Source organism: Colobus angolensis, unplaced genomic scaffold (assembly GCF_000951035.1).
Source record: "Colobus angolensis palliatus isolate OR3802 unplaced genomic scaffold, Cang.pa_1.0 Scaffold16, whole genome shotgun sequence".
Lineage (NCBI taxonomy): Eukaryota > Metazoa > Chordata > Mammalia > Primates > Cercopithecidae > Colobus > Colobus angolensis.
In genome coordinates this window covers 21,776,048-21,796,582 of record NW_012114710.1, presented here as the reverse complement: position 1 = coordinate 21,796,582, position 20,535 = coordinate 21,776,048, and the positions used below count along the sequence as shown (strand labels likewise).

The window sequence follows — 20,535 nt, the reverse complement described above, 5'->3', positions numbered from 1 at the left end:
CTGGCTCACTGCAACCTACCAGGTTCAAGTGATATTCCTGCCTCAGACTCCCTAGTAGCTGGGACTACAGGTGCGCATCACCACGCCTGGCTAATTTTTGTATTTTTAGTAGAACCAGAGTTTCACCATGTTGGCCAGGCTGGTCTTGAACTCCTGACCTCAAGTAATCCACTCCGTTCAGCCTCCGAAAGTGCTGTGATTACAGACTTGAGTCACCACACCTGACGCAAATGTATTTTTTTTGTTCTCAATAACAAATGAGTGTCTTTTTTCTTTTAATGAACATTAACTGAACATCTACTTTTCATGCATTCATTTATTTACTAAATACTTATTGAACACTGCAATTTTCCAAACACTGTTCTAGGTGCTGAAGCTTCAATAGTGAACATAGTAGACAAAATAATCTTCCCTTTCAGGAAGCTTATGTTATATCGAGGGACCGAGACAATAGACTAGATGTGCTATTTTAGTGTGTACTAATTTCATCTTGCATATATTAAGTAATCTGATTTTATTCTCCTACATTCTAAATATGGTTAATTTAGAAACAAATGTATGGAACACATTGTAAACATTTAACAGCATGTAACAACTACAAAATTCTATACTTGTCAGTTTTACTGTTTGGTCATGCCTATCATATGCAAAGAGATGTTTTTCACAACTATTTCACAAACTAAAAAAAAAAATGAAATCACTATACTAAAGAAGTGTAAAATATATCAAACCCATCTTTAACATAGTTAGCTTTTTCTTTGTCATTCAATATTTTAAGAATACAGGAATACCATTAGTTTTGCTCAGGTTGGTAATCTTGAAGACAACAAAAAACAAAGTTCACAAAATTAAAGGAGAAGCACATTCTCATTTAAAAAGTGATTTATTTCTAATTTCATAGGAAGCTCTATTTGGCAGTTTACGGGATTAATTACATACTTGGTCAATTGCCTCCCTCCATTTCTACTTGAACCCCATGTTTATCCCCACAAAAGTGTAAGCAAATAACAATCCTATATTTTCTTCATGAATTTTACAATTTGTGAAATACAATTATGATTTATAATAGGTAAATTTTATCTTCTGTTCATAAAATAACGTGTTAATTTTCTTAAATAGTTTGGAAAGTAATTCTGAGTTTTAAAGTTGATATATTTGTCTTTTTTACGCTAACAGCATAGTAGGGAGATTAGGTGGAAACAAATAGAAACATAGTTTTATGTCAAAAATGATAGCAGTGAGAAGATGATAAATATTTATGATATCTTTTAGCATTTTTCTAAAGAATAATCATGTAAGTTAAATTCATAAAAGCATAGCTAACATCTTAATATTTTATCGCTGCATATGCATTTCCAAATGAGTCAGTTTAGGTTAAAAATCAATAACAATTTCTGTAAAACAAAAAGAGCACGCTACCAGTAAGTATGATTTTAAAATAAAATATTACTGATTCACTTCAACTTACAGACAACTCACTCCTTTTTTTTTTTTTTGGAGACAGGGTCTCGCTCCGTCTCCCAGGCTGGAGTGCGGTGGCGCGATCTCGGCCTGCAAGTTCAGCCTCCCAGGTTCATGCCATTCTCCTGCCTCAGCCTCCTGAGTAGCTGGGACTATAGGCACCCGCCACCACACGCGGCTAATTTTTTGTATTTTTAGTAGAGACAGGGTTTCACCATGTTAGCCAGGATGGTCTCGATTTCCTGACCTTGTGATCTGCCTACCTCGGCCTCCCAAAGTGCTGGGATTACAGGCTTGAGCCACACTTGGCGTGATTTTATTCTCTTGATGGTAAACATGTGAGTTAATGTTTTCCCTGTCACTCTTCCTTATATTTAAAAATGCAGTTTTCAGTAAGGGATTTGGGGAACTACATTATTATTATTATTATTGTTATTATTATTATTATTATTTTTTCTGAAGTAAAGAAGCAGATCTAGCTCTCTCTTAGAAACCTGTATAATATATAGGATTTCTTCATCTTTCCAAAATGCTGATATTCAAACCTCAATTTTCTCAGGAGAGACTGCTCCATGGTACAACTTTTGCTTTATTAATGTTGATAAACTGTCCCATGGACAGTGTTTTATAAGAGATCATAATATTGTAATCCTAAAGTCATTGTAAGTAAAATAAGTTTACTTTCCATTTTTGCTAGTGTTTTATAGAGAAAAGAAAATGGAAGTTTCAAAATCTATGACTCATATTTTCTGATAGTGAATACACTCTTATCTTTGACCTGGTCAATCTTATAGGCAATGCTCTTCCTCTAGTTATCTTACAGTTTTATTAACTTTCAGAGAATAGAAAACCACGCTATTAAAAATATAGCATGGCAGAACTGGCTGAGCCAACACTTTCTAACATGCATGCTGTCATTACATCTCAAATAGCAATGTTTTATGAGCTCTAGTGACAAGCCTGACTATTCCTGTTTTTGAGAGTAGTACAGAATGAAAATATCTTTCTCCCACCGTCTTTTGGAAAGACCCTTTCTCAATTTTTTCACTTAAAAAAAACTCCTCAAACTCTATATCCTAACATACACTAAAGAGAAGTGCTCAGTAAATACTGTGTTTTTTCCTTCTAGCTGTACAAAATGAACGCGATAGAATAAGCACCAGAAGAAGCACATTTGATGGCAGCAACATCCCCTCCATTAACACACTGGCACAAGCTGAAGTTCGGTCTCGCCAGGTACCTGTGGCACACCAGCATCAAACCCTAATTAATAAAATCGAATGTCCATGTAGACATCATGCTAAAATAATATAAGTTTATTCAAATGTGCTCATTACTAAAGTAAGTTACATTTACATACATTTAAGAGTTTTACCTTGAAAGTTTGAGTGGGACTGCAGACTTAATTTTGACTATTCTTGAACAAGATTAGTTTTAAATGGAAAAATACAATAAATTTCAGTCTAAGATTGTTTTAAAAAAAGCTTGCTTATAAGGTTGATTCAAAATAATGAATAGCGCAAAGGTCTGTAGGCAGTGTTTTATTTTATTGATTGAATCTGTACAACCCGCTACCACGACTTTTGGGGAGTTTGGTTGAGATTTGTTATCAGAGCTTCTTTCATTGGAAATGACTTCTGTATTATTGGGACCTGCTTTGGAAACAGATGTTTAAATGAAGAGTCAGAATTCAGAAAACACAGAAGAAAGAAAACTTTATTATTTTAAATTTATCCAATAACAGTTCTACAGTTAAAAAAATAAGTCATTAGTTATATACATAAAAATAAATTATTTAGTGTCATATAAAGAAATCCTTAAATCAAATTTATTTTAGCATTGACCTTATTAGAAATGTTAATTTTTTTTCTATTATAAAGTAGATTATAAAATTTCCAAGTAGTTAATCAGGTCCTATAATGAGTCAATGCAACTACTTTCATTTGTGATAACACAAGGGTAATATGATGAGGTTAACATCACCGTTATCATTATTACTTGAATATTGCTTGATGGGCAATAAAGCTTTTAGAGAATGACTTAAAGGGGAGTGATGAGAAAATATTCAAATACAGATAAAGATACACTCACACGCATGTTCAAAAATAATTTTATAAAAACTTTTAGACTTTTTTCTTTCAGCAGAAAAGCTTTATTTAGCTTATATTTTATATAGCCTAAAATTATACATAATCTTACAAATGTATTATTATATGTTAAGCTCTTCAGCATTACTGAGTCACACATTGGTTTCTTAATTTAATTTTGATGGGCTTCCTTTTAATGCAGCGAGACAAACAGTTCCCGCTTCTTGTCTCCCCAACTGGGTAATCTTTATGAAAACATTTTCTTCATAAACTTCCACAAATTAAAGAAAATATCACCTTTAATTCAAAATAAAATTAAAGAGCATATTACATATGGATACTATCTATCTATTTATATAGCCATTTTGATTGTAAAATTCCTCAAAAGTTGGGGTAAAACTTAGTGTACAGATTTGACCACTAACATAAGATACTGCTCCCAGAGGATGGCGCTATATAAATGAAATGGTTTTAAATTAACTTGTAAACTGATAGGTATTTTATTTTTCAATTTAAATCAGTATTTTATTTTTCAATTTAAAATGTTTAGTAGTTGTCAAGATACTGTAACAACAATAGTGCCTACTTCTATGGTCTTTATTTGTCACAGTCAAAAAACAAAAGGGGAATGTTGGCCATCTATGATTTTAAACGATAATATCATGTTTTTCTTAATGCTAGATCTCAGTCTCAAGTCCTGGGTCAAGCACTGACATAAATGTTAAGAAAATTGCAAGTATTGGCGATGTCTGCGAATCTATGAAACAGCAGCTCCTAGTCTTGGTGGAATGGGCTAAATATATTCCTGCCTTCTGTGAATTACCGTTGGATGATCAGGTATACATTTAAAAATTTATAAGTGCTTTAAAAATGCTTCTTGAACTTTGCTAAGTTTATGTTCTTTCCATTTTATTTGTAATGCATATGCTATATTACTATATTTGACAAAAGATAAACTATGAGAAAGGATTGGGTTTCCTTACCCATCCACCTTTTTCTATCAAGAGGCACAACTGTGTGACTTCTATTTTAGGGGTGTAGCAAATGTATTGATTGGACGAGAACTGAACAAAACACTCCTCTGCCCTTTTGGAATTTTAAAAGGCTTATGTGAGGGAGAAAGGCAGATAGCATGTAACTATCATTGTGAGACGAAATATTAGAAGAGTGAATGTCTGTGAAGCAAATGTGGATGTTGTGTATTGGCGTTTACTGAAGGTGCTATATAAACCTCCTCAGAAATACCAGGTCACTCCTAGACAGAAACCACACAGGTTATGATGTTGTCTTGGTGGGTACTTCATGCAATTAACGTAAAGTTTTACCTTTCATGTTGTCAGTTTTATCCTAGAATTTATTGTATAAAAGTTATGTGTCTGGCAAAAAGAAAAAATGTCTGTAGAAGCATGATAAGAAATTTATAGAGAAATAAAATTATAGAAGGAAATACAGAATGCTCTTTTACTAATACTTATATTTTCATATTTTGTCATATGCCCATTATAATATTTTAATAAGTGCTTAGAAACTTGAATTTCCTGATTGTATTATAAAGATAAGTGTTTTGGTTTCAGATTCATTTTGAGTTGTTCTTACTAAGTAGGGTATAATTTTTTGTAGATGAAAATAATTTGAAAAATTCCCTTTCTGTCACATTAAATTAACAATGATAAGTGTCATAACTAGTGTATATTTATTTTTAAGAGAGCATTTCACCTGGTGACAGGAAAAAAATATACAGTGAAATCTGAAGTAATTCTTAAAAGGCTCTGTAACTGCCTTCCTGGTATGAGTCACGAATATTGACATATCATAAAGATAGCATGGCTCAGAAGGTTATGCCAGAGTGAATAATGCTAAATTGCTAAAACCTACCAGTCTCACCCCAAGCAATATAAGTAGGGTTACGTTATGTATCAGTTTTATATTTTTATTATCATTCTTCTTTAGAAATTGCTGACTTATATATACAATGATTTAAAAATTGGGAAATTAAAATCCAGTAACCAGTGAGAAACAGTTTTAATTTGCCAACTGATTCTTTAATAATGACAGTATAACATTTATTAATTAGCCACAAATTTGTAAATGTCTGCTATGAATAAGGCACTGGGATATTAGCTTTCAGTTGCACTATAAATTACATAATTTCATTTAATTATCTCAGGAGCTCGGTGACAGGTGTTATCATCTTCATTTTACAGTTTCTAAAACTGAATCCTAGATCAGTAAAATTCATTCAATAAATTCATCAAATGAATATTTATTAGATTACTGTTCAGTTTTAGGAACTGTGGGTATTTAGCAGTAAAAATACAGATTTCTTCACTATTCTCATAAATGTACACTCTGAAAGAGGTGGATAACTTAAAAATGCAAAAATTATGAGAAAGTTCATTCCAAGTGGAGATAAGCTATATAAAATGCTATAAAATGGAATAGAATGAGTTGTTGGAGAATGGGGATAAAATGATAAGAGAGACTTTAAACTGAGGACCAGAGAAGTTATTACCTGAGACCCTGAAAGACAAGGGGCCAAGCAAGCACAGGAGAATCTGAGAAGAAAGCACTCCAGATACAGGAACAGCATGTCCAAGGTTCTGAGTCAGGCAGGAGCAATGTGAACAAGGGGTGCTGCAAGATGAAGTCAGAGACATGAGGGCTGGGAGGCAAAGCACTGACCCACTGTCACTCTTCCCATCACCTGCGAGGCCATGTTTGAGGAGTTTGGATTTTAGTCTAGGGACAATAAGAAATCATTAAGAGTTTTCAGCCTGGACTGGGGTGGTAACAATGGAGATGAAAAGAAGTGGATCACTTTGGCTTGTATTTTAAGAAGCAGCACTAGAATTTACTGTAGAGTTAGAGAGGGCTCAAAATAGTCTCTTGTTTTGATGTGAACAAGCACTTTGGATTACGGCGACATTTACTAGATAAAGATACTGGAGAAGTGTTATGTTGGTAGGTATTAAATTTGTAATGCTTCCTATACTTCTTAGTGGTGATACCCAGCAGGTAATCTAGTGTACAAATGAAGCTTAGTTGAGAGCTTACTGCAAAGAGTTAGGGGTTCAATCTAGAAAGTGGCAGAACCCAGACCTCCCATCTTTTCCTTACAACAAGTCTTTGCTTTGCTTTTGTTTATTTAGTTTATTACATGCAGGAGATTAAGTTTTATATGTTTTATCATTTAGTACTCATGAGTACATGCTGAGCTTTTTTTTTTATCTCTACTCCCATTTTATAGATGAAAACAAATGAGTAAGTTCCAAACACACAGGTTAACTTACACAAGGTTAAAGAGGTAGTAAGTGGTCATGCTGGGATTTGAACTCTGGTCTGTTTGATTCTGTTTCCCTTCCAAACAGTTAACTTTCTGCTTTTTTTTTTCTGCTGCTATTGTATTGACATGCTAGATAGTTTTAAAATTTTTGAAAAGTTGATTCTATTGACATGCTACATAGAAAACTGGAAGTTTAGTGATGGCGTGTATCTATGAATGCTATAGTTTGTTAAAACAACAACAAAAGGCCCAGGCTTAAAGAACACTGTAAGTGGCCGGGCGCGGTGGCTCAAGCCTGTAATCCCAGCACTTTGGGAGGCCGAGATGGGCGGATCACGAGGTCAGGAGATCGAGACCATAACATGGTGAAACCCTGTCTCTACTAAAAAAGTACAAAAAGTTATCCGGGCGCGGTGGCGGGCCCCTGTAGTCCCAGCTACTCGGGAGGCTGAGGCAGGAGAATGGCGTGAACCCGGGAGGCGGAGCTTGCAGTGAGCTGAGATCCAGCCACTGCACTCCAGCCTGGGTGACAGAGCAAGACTCCGTCACAAAAAAATAAATAAATAAATAAATAAAATAAAATAAAATAAAAAAAGAACACTGCAAGTTAACAAGACTCATGTCATCTTTTAATCATTATATATTATAATTAATTGTTAAACTTAGAATTTTTCATTAAGGTGGCACTGTTGAGAGCTCATGCAGGGGAACACTTACTCCTTGGAGCTACAAAGAGATCCATGATGTATAAAGATATTTTGCTTTTGGGTAAGTTTTTTTTTAATATAAGAATAAATTATGCATATTTTATTCTTGCAATAATATGCAGGGTCTGTTCTGTATGTACCAAGTATTTGCAGACACTGTCAAATGGTGCTGTCGCTTCACAGGTTGGATTTAATTGTGTCCTCACTTGGCCTTATTTTTTCTCGCCTTGACTGTATCTAAGTTCAGAGTCCATGAGATGATCAGGGAGCATTAAGATTTAAAAATAAAAAAGAGATGTTGTTCAATAAACATAATATTGAGGTATGTTCAAATTATATCAGAATGAATAATTAATGACTTATATGGCTTCCTTATGGAGTGTCAATGTGTTTTCATATTTCCTCAGAGTCTGTTTTTTATTTTATACGCTTTAAAAAAAATGTTTACATCCTATGATCTTATTGCCCATGATATGCTACAAAATGATCAAGTACCATGATATGCTTCAAAATGATCAAGTAAAAAAGTACTGGTGGTAATGACTATTTTGATAGACAGGAATGCTAGAAGAGGCAAAAGAAGGATAATAGATGTGGGGTGGTGGAGTAGAGAAGACATAAAGAAAAAACATTTGTCTTCATTAATTGCTCCAATCCCACTATTTTACTTAATGTATACAATTAGATTTTGAGGGTTGAGATCCTTCTGACACTTACTAGCTCTGGCATGTGTGAAAATATGACTAGATTATTTTATTTTTGCGCTAGATGTTTTAGCCCCAAATATAAATAAATTGAAGACAATATAACAATATCTAATATTGTTGTGGGTTTACTATGTAAATGCACTGGTCTAAGTACATTACATGTATATATATATTCTCTCATTTAATCCTTGAAATAGCCCTAAGGGATTACTACTATTATTTACAGCCCATTTTGCAGTTGAAGAAATGGAGGCAGAGAAAGTTTACCAAAGGTCACAAAGCTAGTAAAGAATATAGCCAAGATTCTAAACCACATAATGTGATTGTGGAGACTATGCCCTGAAATGTTATTAAATACTTCCCTTGCATTTCTAGTAAACACCTAGAATACTGTTCTCGTTATAGACCTAAATGCAATATACCTAGAAAACAAAATGTCTACTGTATAAATTCTAGTTCTAAATTGGTTTACCCAGAATAATTAGGTAAGCTAACATTTCATAAAGAAAGAGTGAAGCTCAAAAAAAGATATTAACTATGTGAAGTGAAATACATGTTAGTTTTACCATGGTAATTATTTTACAATGTAGATACACATCAAAGCATTACACTGGGCCAGGCATGGTGGCTCATGCATGCAATCCCAGCACTTTGGGAGACAGAGGCAGGAGGATCACTTGATGTCAGGAGTTCGAGACCAGCCTGGCCAACATGGTGAAACCTCATCTCTACTAAAAATACAAAAAATTAACCGGACATGGTGGCAGGCGCCTGTGATCCCATCTACTCTGGAGGCTGAGGCATGAGAATCACTTGAACCTGAGAGGTAGAGGTTGCAGCAAGCTGAGATCGTGCCACTGCACGCCAGCCTGGGTGATAGAGAGAGACTCTGTCTAAAAACAAACAAACAAAAAATCACGTTGTACACCTTAAATATATACAATTCTGTTTGATGGTCATACCTCCATAAAGCTGGAGAAAAAAGAAAGAGCGAGGGTACCGTTGAATATGCTGCTACCCTGAGGATTGTCTTTGCCTGTAGTGAAAGAATTTAGAATATTTGTATTTTTATAAAACCAGAAAATAACAATTTAGCTGTTATTTTTGGAAGCTATAAAAATGTCCATTATATTATAGCCAGAGAATTTCTGAGTTAGAAAGATCTTTAGGGAATAGGTGGTCTAGCTCGCCACCCAATTTTTGAACTCCCTTAAAGTCAGCCTTATAAAGTGGTTATCCCACCTCTATTTAAAGAAGTCCAGGAAGAGAAAATATACTATCAGAGGCAACTCATGAGAATTCATATGCTAATTTAAAAAAAAATCAGCTTCCTTTACTTAGGCGTGTTAAAACTGTCTCAATAGTGTATGCCTAGAATGCCTAGAGTATCAAAGTGCTGTTTTTAATCTGCTGTAAACAAGAAAGATTCTCTAAGGTTTGTATTATAGTCATTAGTGAATAAAACTCTAGTAGATGAATGACAGAGAAAACTAATCATTATATTTAGATTTTCTCTTGTCAATTATTAGCATGTTATTAGTCTGCGCTTTTGTGTTATCGCAAGTGACTGATACCATTAAAATGCATGTGATCACTTATCAGTGTTATTCGTCCTTTAAGCATGCTTGAGTTTTTCCAGCATAACTAACAACAACACTGAGAGAGAAAGTACATCACTATTCCTTCAAGGGTAGACTATTTTAAACACAGGTTTGTTAAATTTTAAACAATGCTGACAATTTTGGGAGACAGGTGGTTATTTTGTTGTTGTTGTTTTCTCTTCCATAGGAAACAACTATGTTATTCACCGCAACAGCTGTGAAGTTGAGATTAGCCGTGTGGCCAATCGTGTTCTAGATGAGCTGGTTAGACCATTTCAAGAAATCCAGATTGATGACAATGAGTATGCTTGTTTAAAGGCAATTGTATTTTTTGATCCAGGTTGGTTTTCAAAATTCCACTAGAGAATTAATATAATAAAAATTAAACTACTTTTCAAGATTAGAATATTTATTGTCTTCACACTCTAATTAGGTTAAATCTGTACACTGCCTTTCTTATTCCTTGGTTAGATGCAAAAGGGCTAAGTGATCCAGTAAAAATTAAGAACATGAGGTTCCAAGTGCAGATCGGTTTGGAGGACTACATTAATGATCGTCAGTATGACTCCCGGGGAAGGTTTGGAGAGTTGCTTCTGCTCCTGCCCACACTGCAGAGCATCACTTGGCAAATGATTGAACAAATACAGTTTGTTAAACTTTTTGGGATGGTCAAAATTGACAATCTGCTTCAGGAAATGCTACTAGGTGGTGAGTACATTGAAGAATTTCTACTTTATTGATTAGAATCACACTAAATATAAGTTTGACCCATTGATTTTTTTGGTCCATATTTAATTCATCTATTGAAGTCACTGTGATGCTCCTGAATTTTTCTCCTTCTGCTAGGACATAATGAACTCAAGTTTTTACATTTAGAAAATTTTCAAGACCCATCAGAGAGACAAAAATACTTGGACAGATTCACACCCCCATTCTTTTTTTTGTTTTCTTGAGACAGAGTCTCGCTCAGTCTCCAGGCTGGAGTGCAGTGGTGTGATCTCGGCTCACTGCAACCTACGACTCCCTGGTTCAAGTGATTCTCCAGCTTCAGCCTCCGGAGTAGCTAGGACTGCAGGCACACGCCACCACACCTGGCTAATTTTTGTATTTTTGGTAGAGACGGGGTTTCACTGTGTTCACCAGGATGGTCACCATGTCCTGACCTTGTGATCTGCCAGCCTTGGCCCCCACAAAGTGCTGGAATTACAGGCGTGAGCCACCGTGCCCGGCCTCAACCCCCATTCTTATTAGCCTCCACCACCTCTACTCCACAGTCCCTCTGACTTAAATTTTCAGATCCTTCCAAACATGGCAAACAGAAACAAATTTCCTGGTTTTATGACCTCTTCAAATATATCATGGTTTTTCATGCCCTGATTTGTTTAAAACCTCAAGGATACTGGAATTGCAATATAACCTAATACATATATATATCATCTTAAAAATGAACATTGTGTTCCTGAAATAATTAATTGACACAAAATAGTAGAAAGGGAAAATGATATTTCATTGTTGTAATAAATGACAGGAATAAGTTAAGAAATTTATTTTGCATTCCAATCTAGATTAAATTTCCTTGTAAAATCATCATATTTGTTTTTAGTTTTCTGGTGCATAATTTGTTCCTAATGATATCTTTCTGAAATGAAAGTTGTTCATGCTATTACGGTGATCCCAAATACTATAAACTTGAGGTAAGTGATTCTTGGAATTGCCTTAGCAACAGGCAGCGAACCTAATGATTCCAGGAAATGGCACACAAAGTCCATTTTTTATATGCAGCATAATATGATGCAACATTAATCTAGCCAATGTACAGTGAAAGCTGACATTGTTCTTAATATGCCAGTGGTTCTGTCAATTTATTTTTGAATTCCCAAAAAGCACTTGGCAAAAATAGCAATATTTAAGCTGTCAATCAAAACATTTGTTTCAAGGTAAACTTGCTGTTCCTGATTAAATATCACTAACACAGCATCTTTTTATCTTTTGTAGGGGCTTCCAATGACGGTAGTCATCTCCATCATCCAATGCATCCACATTTGTCTCAAGATCCATTAACCGGGCAAACTATACTTTTAGGTCCCATGTCAACACTGGTTCATGCAGACCAGATCTGTAAGTATATAGGCTACTTTTCAACCATGATATTTCTTAATTACCTGAGAAAAGTGGAATTGTGGGAAAGAATCTATTAGTAACCAGAAATGGCAAAAACTGGGTGTAATTTTCCATCTGGGACTCAGCAGTAGAAGATTGTTATTCAGCTTGTCACTTATTCTCCCTAGAAGTCAGTTTGCTTCCTAAAATGAAAATGTAAGAAAAATCTTTCTACTTCATAGATCTGGGGAGCACAAAAGAGTATACAAGTAGTCCTTGCTCTGCATGGTAGTGTGAGACCGTAAAAACGACAATGCAAGCTGAAACCATGCAAGGGAATCTAAATAATCAATGGGAAAATTATTTCCTGCTTGGGACCTTCAAAAATGTTTGTGAAAACATTAAGAACTCTCTTAATGTTTATGGAAACTAAAGAAATGTAATCTTTATACTTTTTTTGTAGAATTAAATATAAAACATTTCAGTTGGTACACTGTAATTAAAACATTAGGAATATTGACAATCAAAGTGTTTTATTTCTTTATAAAATAATTGTGAAATGCAGTTTGACCAGGTCTTGTCACCTTCTAAAACTTACATTGGTAAGTGAGGATCTTTTCTACGCCCTGATGAGTTTTAATCTTTGGGAAGTTTGGATCAGCTTTCACCATTTTATGCCTTGTATTCTCAATGTCCTGGCATATTTCTGAGAATTCATTTAATGTGAAATTTCTTTTGCCGCTTTCACTTCTTTTGGGACACCTTCTCCCCTTCTGACACATCCAGCTTTCTCATTTATGTGGACAAGTTTTCCTTTGCTAAGTTCTTGGCTGCATATTTAGAGACTCAAACGACAGCAGCGGCAGCATTCCCATGGACAGCTACTTCTTCTGTGACTGCATTTGTGTTCTATTTGTATGTCACTTGCAGCATCATCACCTTCTATTCCTTTTCTGCACTTTCACTGTTGTTGGTCAATTCTAATTCAATTATTCAGTTTTGTAAAATGTGAGTGAATTTACCACTAGGAAACAAGAAAGCCACACAGCCACTGTATGCAGTTTGTTTTCCATGCCTGAACTGAATAGAAGATGCTCAGTGACCAATCATGGATAGACTAACAATTGTGGTATGATCAGTCATTGATCATAAAGCACATCTGTTATTTAGATAGTTGTTTGCAGACTGAAGAGTTGGCAGTGGAGTCTGTATTTATGAAATTACTCACTAATCGTGAGTTACCGTGGTGACTGAAACTTGAAACATGTTGTTGCCAGACTGGTGCTGTTTAAGCCACGGTAACTAGAATTCATTCACATCAGAATTGTGCGGTGAGGGCTGCTTATGAAAACTCCTTGGAACTCAGATGACTATATAAATACTATAGAGATTGTTTGTAGCTAAGTTAATCTACTATTATAACCTTCATGATAATTTTATTTTTCTAAGCTATTCTAGGGGTACAGATCTCTAATTATTTGATAAAATATCTAGATTAACTGATTAATTGCTTCTGAATTTAATGTAATTAATCCCAGATTTACCTTCGATCTATTGCCTCTGAACACCAAACCTACTAACTCACTGAGATGACTTGAGTTATTGTGATATAATTATTATGCATACTCTTATTGCTTACTGAATTTACAATAGTCTTTAATAGCTAGCTACAACATTTTTTTTCCTAAATGTTGTATGCAATGCAACAATTTACCAAGTACCACCTGACTTCTAGCCATTGGTAGGAAACGTAGAGGCCACAGAACTGCATGCTACCATGCCGTCTTTTAGATACAAGCACAGGTAGACCTTTGTGTAAATAGTATCTGAAACCAAAATTCTTTGAGTATATGAGAGAGAGAAAGAAATGAAATTGTTAGGAAAAATATAAATTATAGAAAAATATCACATAATCTTGGATTTCCAATGTACTTGAAAGGCATTATTTGGGACCATCCTTGCAAAATAGATCTTACCATTTTCATTTAATAGATAATCAAGAGCAGAAAGAGAGTGGCAAGCTTAATACCATACTAGAGAGTTTATGGAGTTGTGTCTCTTAAAGATCAGTTATTCATAAACTCACAAAATGAAACACATTAACAACACATTAAGCATTGTAGGAATCAACTGGCAAGAGAGTTGGACAGTTCTGCTGGTGGTTGAATACTTTTTAAGGGCTAGTATTCTAGTATTTTAAAAACATATTTGCTGACCCTAGTCTTTTAAAAATCACATTGTTACACTCATTTTTATTCTTGTTCTTTCCACATAGTATTTGTGGGATTTATTTGTAAAAGAAATCTTGGCTTTACTATGCTCGTTTGAAATAATTTATATTTTATGCAAGCAGGATATTAAACACAACCAAAAGTTAAGTTCATGCATATTTTCTTGGTCTTTTAGAGAAGGCTACTGCAGTCTTAGATCTACTCTAAATAGCCATAAATAATTTTAAAAGCAGATTTTGATATTGGTTTGTCATTTAAATGGCACTTAAAAGTTTTGCTTCTGAGTAATTGCTAATCCATACTTAACAATAATATAAAGCTAATGTATTAATGAACACCAGGAAAAAGGAGGCTGTTCTTGTTTTGTAGATAATTTTTTGAAACTGTTGAGACATAAGCTATAAAGTTTACAAAGCCTCAGTCTGATCATCAAACATTTTCTGTTAGTTCTGTTTACTATGTGGACTAATCCAGTAACAATAAGCATTGAGTACTAAAATATTTCAAGTTTCTAAAAATTACAGAATAACTCCTAGATTATTTTATAATATGGTTACATTTTACAATGGAAAGAACTACTATTCTAGACAATGAAGTTTTGAAACCAACTTTTTACATTCAATTCAATCTCTTTGTATTCAGTTACTTTCTATTCAATTACTCAGGCTTGCTCTTTGCATCAAAGGGGATGGGACAGGCAAGCTCGATTGTAGCAGAATAATTTTGAAGCAAAAAAAACCAGTATTTTTCAGATGCTTTTGACTACAACTTAGATTTCAGAAGATTTATAAAGTACCTTAACCTTAATTTTTTATACCATTTAATATGTCTGAATTATATTTTTATTTTATGTGAATTTTGATGGTAAAAATTATAAACATTGCTTTCTAATATTTGAGAAAACTATCCTTCTGTTAATTCTTTTCATTGCCTTTTTTCCTGTTAGATTTATTAGAAAATCAAATGCTTATAAATGCTTTTAAGAAAGGCAGAAAACACCTTAAAGTGACTATGAAAAAATTTTTTAACATGACCTCTTTCTATTTAATGTTATTTTGGAGGTAAGGAAAGAGTACTCTCTAACAGTGTGTCATGGGCCAATAATACATTCTACAAATCACTATTCTATATAGGATATTTTTAAAACATTGCCAGATCATGCTAATGTGTATTGGTGTTGTGTAGGGTTTAATGGGATGGGGAAGGCTGACTGCCACCATCTCACTCAATTTTCTGATTCTTTTTCAGCAACTCCTGAAACCCCACTCCCTTCCCCAACACAAGGCTCTGGGCAAGAACAGTACAAAATAGCTGCAAACCAAGCATCAGTCATTTCACACCAGCATCTCTGCAAACAAAAGCAATTGTGAAAACGTGTTTACTTCAGAACGGCACTACATAAATGTGAAAAGTTGTTGATCTTGAAATATCTCAGGATAGCACTTTTGGCAAACTCTTAGCCAAGGCTTCTTCATGGTGCTGTTATAAGATGGTGTCCTATTTTCCTGTTTATACATTCGTTCTGTTTATTGTTGCTACTATGTAAAACTTTCACATGCAACCAATGTGTATCTGAGTTTGAAGATGTTTATATAGGGTATTTTTTCCAACTGCCCCGCATTGTGCCCGAACCAATTGAATCTTATGTACAAGTTTCATTTGTTTTATTAATGTTAATTTAAATTTGTAAATAATTGCTTTATTGTGATGTGATGCAGAACAAAGTGTTCATTTTTGACTGAAGATAGTAGATCAGAAATCCAGGTTTAATATAAAATGAGCTAAATTTTTAAAAGTAAATTATAAACTTGCAGATTAGAAAAATAAAGCAGTTGCGGTAGAATAGGCTGTATCTTTTTCAAGAAGAATCTCTTATGGACATTGTGTGGTAAAGAAGCAACTCTTTGCTTTAAGAGTTAAATATTCCTATCTTAAGTTTAGAAAAATACAAAAAACCATTCCAAGGACGACTGGATACTTTTTGAAATCCGACTTTATTTGAAGATGTATAGTAAGCAAAAGCATGTTGGTTTTATCAGTTAGGACACAGGGTGAATTGTAACAAAGAAACCCCTAAAGCAGTGACTAAACCAAGAGAGGCATCTATTTCTTTCTCCTGAAACAATTTAGAAATAGTTATCCATTGACTAGAAATTAGCACATGCCCACAGCTGGCTCCCAGGGCGGCCAGGAGAGTTATCTATAGGTGGAAAGTCTGTGTTAGCCAAAGCCATGCCACTGAGAGAGCTGATTCTGAGGACACGTTAGCCATCTACCACCCATGTTCCTTATTTAGTCCTCACAATAACACTGTAGGAGAGATATCATTTTCTCTCTTTTATAAATAAGGGAAAGTTTAGCTTGAGGGTTTAAGGAACATAACAAAAGTTCAGCAACATTAACGAGTGAGAGAACCACATTCAAACCCAGGTCTAGTTGACTTAATGAATCTTTGGTGTGGAATGAAAAATGTGAACTTCTTACTCATAGTGTGGTTTTTAAATATATGCAGTTGAGTGATGATTGAATACTATTCACCATATTGCCTATAATATATATTTACTGATAAGCGATGAGTGTAAATTTGTTGCGCCTAGAATAAGAAACCACTTTTGTAGTTTCAACAAGACTTTTCCTTAAAAACATTAGAGAAAATAAAAGATTCACCACATAGATTTTGATGAAAACAAAAACAAAGCAAAATGACTGGCTTAGCAGATTCTTTAAAATGTAGCAGCCCAGGGATGTACCAAATGTCAAATTCTAGACTGAGGAGTACAGTTCATTGGAGCCTTAAACTCTCTGATATCACTTAGAGCTAGAATTTATTTTAAAACAAATTAAGCATGGGCCACCTCATGAGGCAGTGGCTCCTCTCTGGTTGAGGAGAGGGAAAATTGGAAAAACTGGTTCAGCAATTATCAATAATATTTTTTGAAAAAGAGGATCCCAAGCTGTAAAAGATTGAATTAGATAATCTTTCTCAGGATTTTTTAAATGTCTGAGATTATGATGTCATATATCCCACTTACCCTGTAAGTAAAAAGGTTATAGTAATATTAAGTAATTTATTAACTCTTAAAGTAAAATTGAACTCTTAAAGTAGAAAAATGATTATTAAAAGCTATCTATGATTTAATAGATTTAATAAAATTCCTTCAAGACCTGGTACCCTTGTGAAACTGTAAAATATATCATATGGGGGAGTTTTTTGACTCTTAGTTTTTGAAAATTTACTGTAGTTTCTATTTTGTGAATAAGAATGTTTTTGATTTTTATCATACAAATAACTTTTGTAGATTTTTGTTTACTTTGGGGGGATGTTCCCTTAGAAGATATTAAAACAAAATACTGCCTTGGTCTGTGCAGGCTGCTGTAACAAAATACTATGAACTTGGCAGCTTATAAACAACAGAAATTCATTTCTCACTGTTCTCAATGGTGGGAAGTCCAAGATTAAGGAATCAGCAAATTAGGTCTCTGGATCATACATGGCATTTTCTAGCTGTGTCTTTATACATAAAAGGAACAAGGTAGCTCTCTCAGGTCTGTTTAATAAAGGTACTAATTCTCATGACTGAATCATCCTCCAAAGGCCCCACCTTCTAATACCATCACTCTGGGGACTAGGTGTCAGCATGTGAATTTTGGAAAACACAAAAATTCAGAACATAGCAAATATCTTTAAAGCATGAACGATAACATTCATTTTTAGTGAATCCTATAATTTATTCATGTATATTAACTAAACAGCTATGTCTTTGAAATTATTAGCAATAATTCTGCTTCAATAACTATGGTCAGGGGGATTTATAACATTATATTTTTATATACTGAACTGCCAAAGATGCTGGAAAAAAGGAACTGATGTTTTCAGCATATTTTCAAAATATTGATAAGGGAAGTTATCACTTTTATATAGTATTCAACATTTTTCAGGTAATAGAAATGAATAATTTATTGTGAAATAATTCATTTTATAAATGTAAAATTATTTTTATAAATTTTATTGTTGGAAATCAAAAATTAGTAGATTTTTTACAATGTTAAATTATACTGAGATTAAAGTATTCCTAAACTGTGACGCTACATTTGTTTCACTAAACTTTCTAAATAAAAGCTGAGAAAAAAAAATCACTGAAACCAGGTTCTTCATTAGTGTTCAAAAATGATTTCATATTTCTACAGACACTGATAATATATTTTATATAGTCATTTGTATTAGTCTGTTTTCACACTACTATAAAGAACTATCTGAGACTGGGTAATTTATAAAGAAAGGAGGCTTAATGGACTCATAGTTTTGCATGGCTAGGGAGGCTTCAGGAAACTTATAATCATGGTGAAAGGAGAAGCAAGCACCTTCTTCACACGCAGCAGGAGAGAGAGAAAGCGAGAGGGGAACTGCCAAACACTTTTAAACCATCAGCTCTTGTAAGAACTCACTATCACAAGAACAGCATGGGGAAAATTGCCCCCATGATCCAATCACCTCCCACCAGGTCCTTTCCTAGACACATGGGGATTACAATTTGACTTGAGATTTAGGTGGGGATATAGAGCCAAACCATATCATTTTGCACCTGCCCCCTCCCAAATCTCATGTCCTTCTTACATTTCAAAACCAATCATGCCTTCACAACAATTACCCCAAATCTTTAACTCATTCCAGCATTAACTCAAAGGTCCAAGTCCAAAGTTTTATGGGAGACAAGGCAAGGTCCTTTCACTTATGAGAGTGTAAAATCAAAAACAACTTAGTTACTTCCAAGATACAATGGGGATATAGTCATTGGGTAAACGTTCTCATTCCAGATAAGAGAAATTGGCCATAACAAAGGGGCCACAGGCCCCATGCAAGTCGAAAACCAGGCAGGATACTCATTAAATCTTGAAGCTCCAAAATAATCTCCTTTAACTCCATGTCTCATGACCAGGACACACTGATGCAAGACGTGGACCCCCAAGGCCTTGGGCAGCTCTACTCCTGTGACTCTGCAGGGTACAGTCCCCACACAGCTGCTTTCATGGACTGGCTCTGAGTGTTTGTGACTTTTCCAGGTGCACAGTACAAATTGTCAGTGGAACTATTATACTGGGGTCTGGAGGATAGTGGACCTCTTCTTGCAGTCCCACTAGGCAGGGCCCCAGTGGGAACTCTGTGTGGGGGCTCCTACCCCACATTCCTTCTCTACATTGCCCTAGTAGAGGTTCTCCATGTGGGCTCTGCTTCTGCAGCAGATTTCTGCCTGGATATTCAGGCATTTCCAGATATCCTCTGAAATCTAGGCAGAGGCTCCCAAAGCTCAGCTGTTGTCTTCTGTGCACCCACAGGCCCAACACCACATGGAAACCACTAAGGCTTGAGGCTTGCACCCCCTGAAGCAATATCTTGAGCTGTGAGCTGTACCTTGTAGCCATGGCTAGAGCTGGAGTGGATGGAACACAGGGCACCATGTCCCAAGCCTGAACAGAGTAGTAGGACCCTGGGCCTGGCCCAAGAAACCATTTTTTTTTTTTCTCCTAGGCCTCCAGGCCTGTGATGGAAGGTGCTACTGTGAAGATCTCTGAAATGCCCTGGAGATATTTTCCCCAAAGTCTTGGCTAGTAACATTCAACTTCTCTTTATTGATGCTAATTTCTGCAGTCAATCACTTGAATTTCTCCCAATAAAATGTTTTTTTTTTTTTTTCTACCACATGGCCAGGCTACATATTTTCAAAGCTTTTATGCTCTGCTTCACTTTTAAACAAAAGTTTCAGTTTCAGATAATCTCTTTGTGAATGCATATCACTGTACGCATTCAGAAAAAAACACGTCACATCTTGAACACTTTGCTGCCTAGAAATTTCTTCTGTCAGATACCCTTAATCATCTGTCTCAAGTTCAAAGTTCCACAGATCTCTAAGGCAGGGGCAAAATGCTGCCAGTCTCTTTGCTAAAGCATAGCAAGAACTCTTCTCCAGTTCCCAAAAAGCTCCTCATTTCCATCTGACACCACCTCATCCTGGACTTCACTGTCCATATCACTATCAGCATTTTGGTCAAAACCATTCAACAAGTCTTTTGGAAGTGACAAACTTTCCCATATCTTCCTGTCTTCTTCTGAGCCCTCCAAACTGTTCCAACCTCTGCCTGTTACCCAGTTCTAAAGTTCATTCCACATTTTCAGGTTGTCTTTATAGCAGTGCCCCACTCCCAGTACCAAATTTTCTGTATTAGCCCATTTTCACACTGTTATAGAGAACTACCTGAAACTGGGTAATTTATCAAGAAAAGAGTTGTAACTGACCCATGGTTTTGCATGACTGGGAGGGCCTTAGGCAACTTACAATAATGGCAGAAGGTGAAGGAGAAG

The 20,535-nt window shown here is 35.1% G+C and overlaps 1 protein-coding gene across 3 annotated transcripts in view; it reads left to right on the top strand.

The window, feature by feature from the left end:
* Window positions 1-18,320, top strand: part of HNF4G (hepatocyte nuclear factor 4, gamma) — a 166,502-nt gene extending 148,182 nt beyond the window's left edge. For all 3 annotated transcript variants that reach the window (XM_011937171.1, XM_011937170.1, XM_011937169.1), the window contains 7 exons: window positions 2,591-2,697; window positions 4,230-4,385; window positions 7,512-7,599; window positions 10,034-10,186; window positions 10,318-10,554; window positions 11,842-11,964; window positions 15,426-18,320. In XM_011937171.1, coding sequence (XP_011792561.1) covers window positions 2,591-2,697; window positions 4,230-4,385; window positions 7,512-7,599; window positions 10,034-10,186; window positions 10,318-10,554; window positions 11,842-11,964; window positions 15,426-15,547 — 986 coding nt within the window. In that variant the 3' untranslated portion in view covers window positions 15,548-18,320. The remainder of the gene's footprint in view (window positions 1-2,590; window positions 2,698-4,229; window positions 4,386-7,511; window positions 7,600-10,033; window positions 10,187-10,317; window positions 10,555-11,841; window positions 11,965-15,425) is intronic.
* Window positions 18,321-20,535: the final 2,215 nt, after the last annotated feature.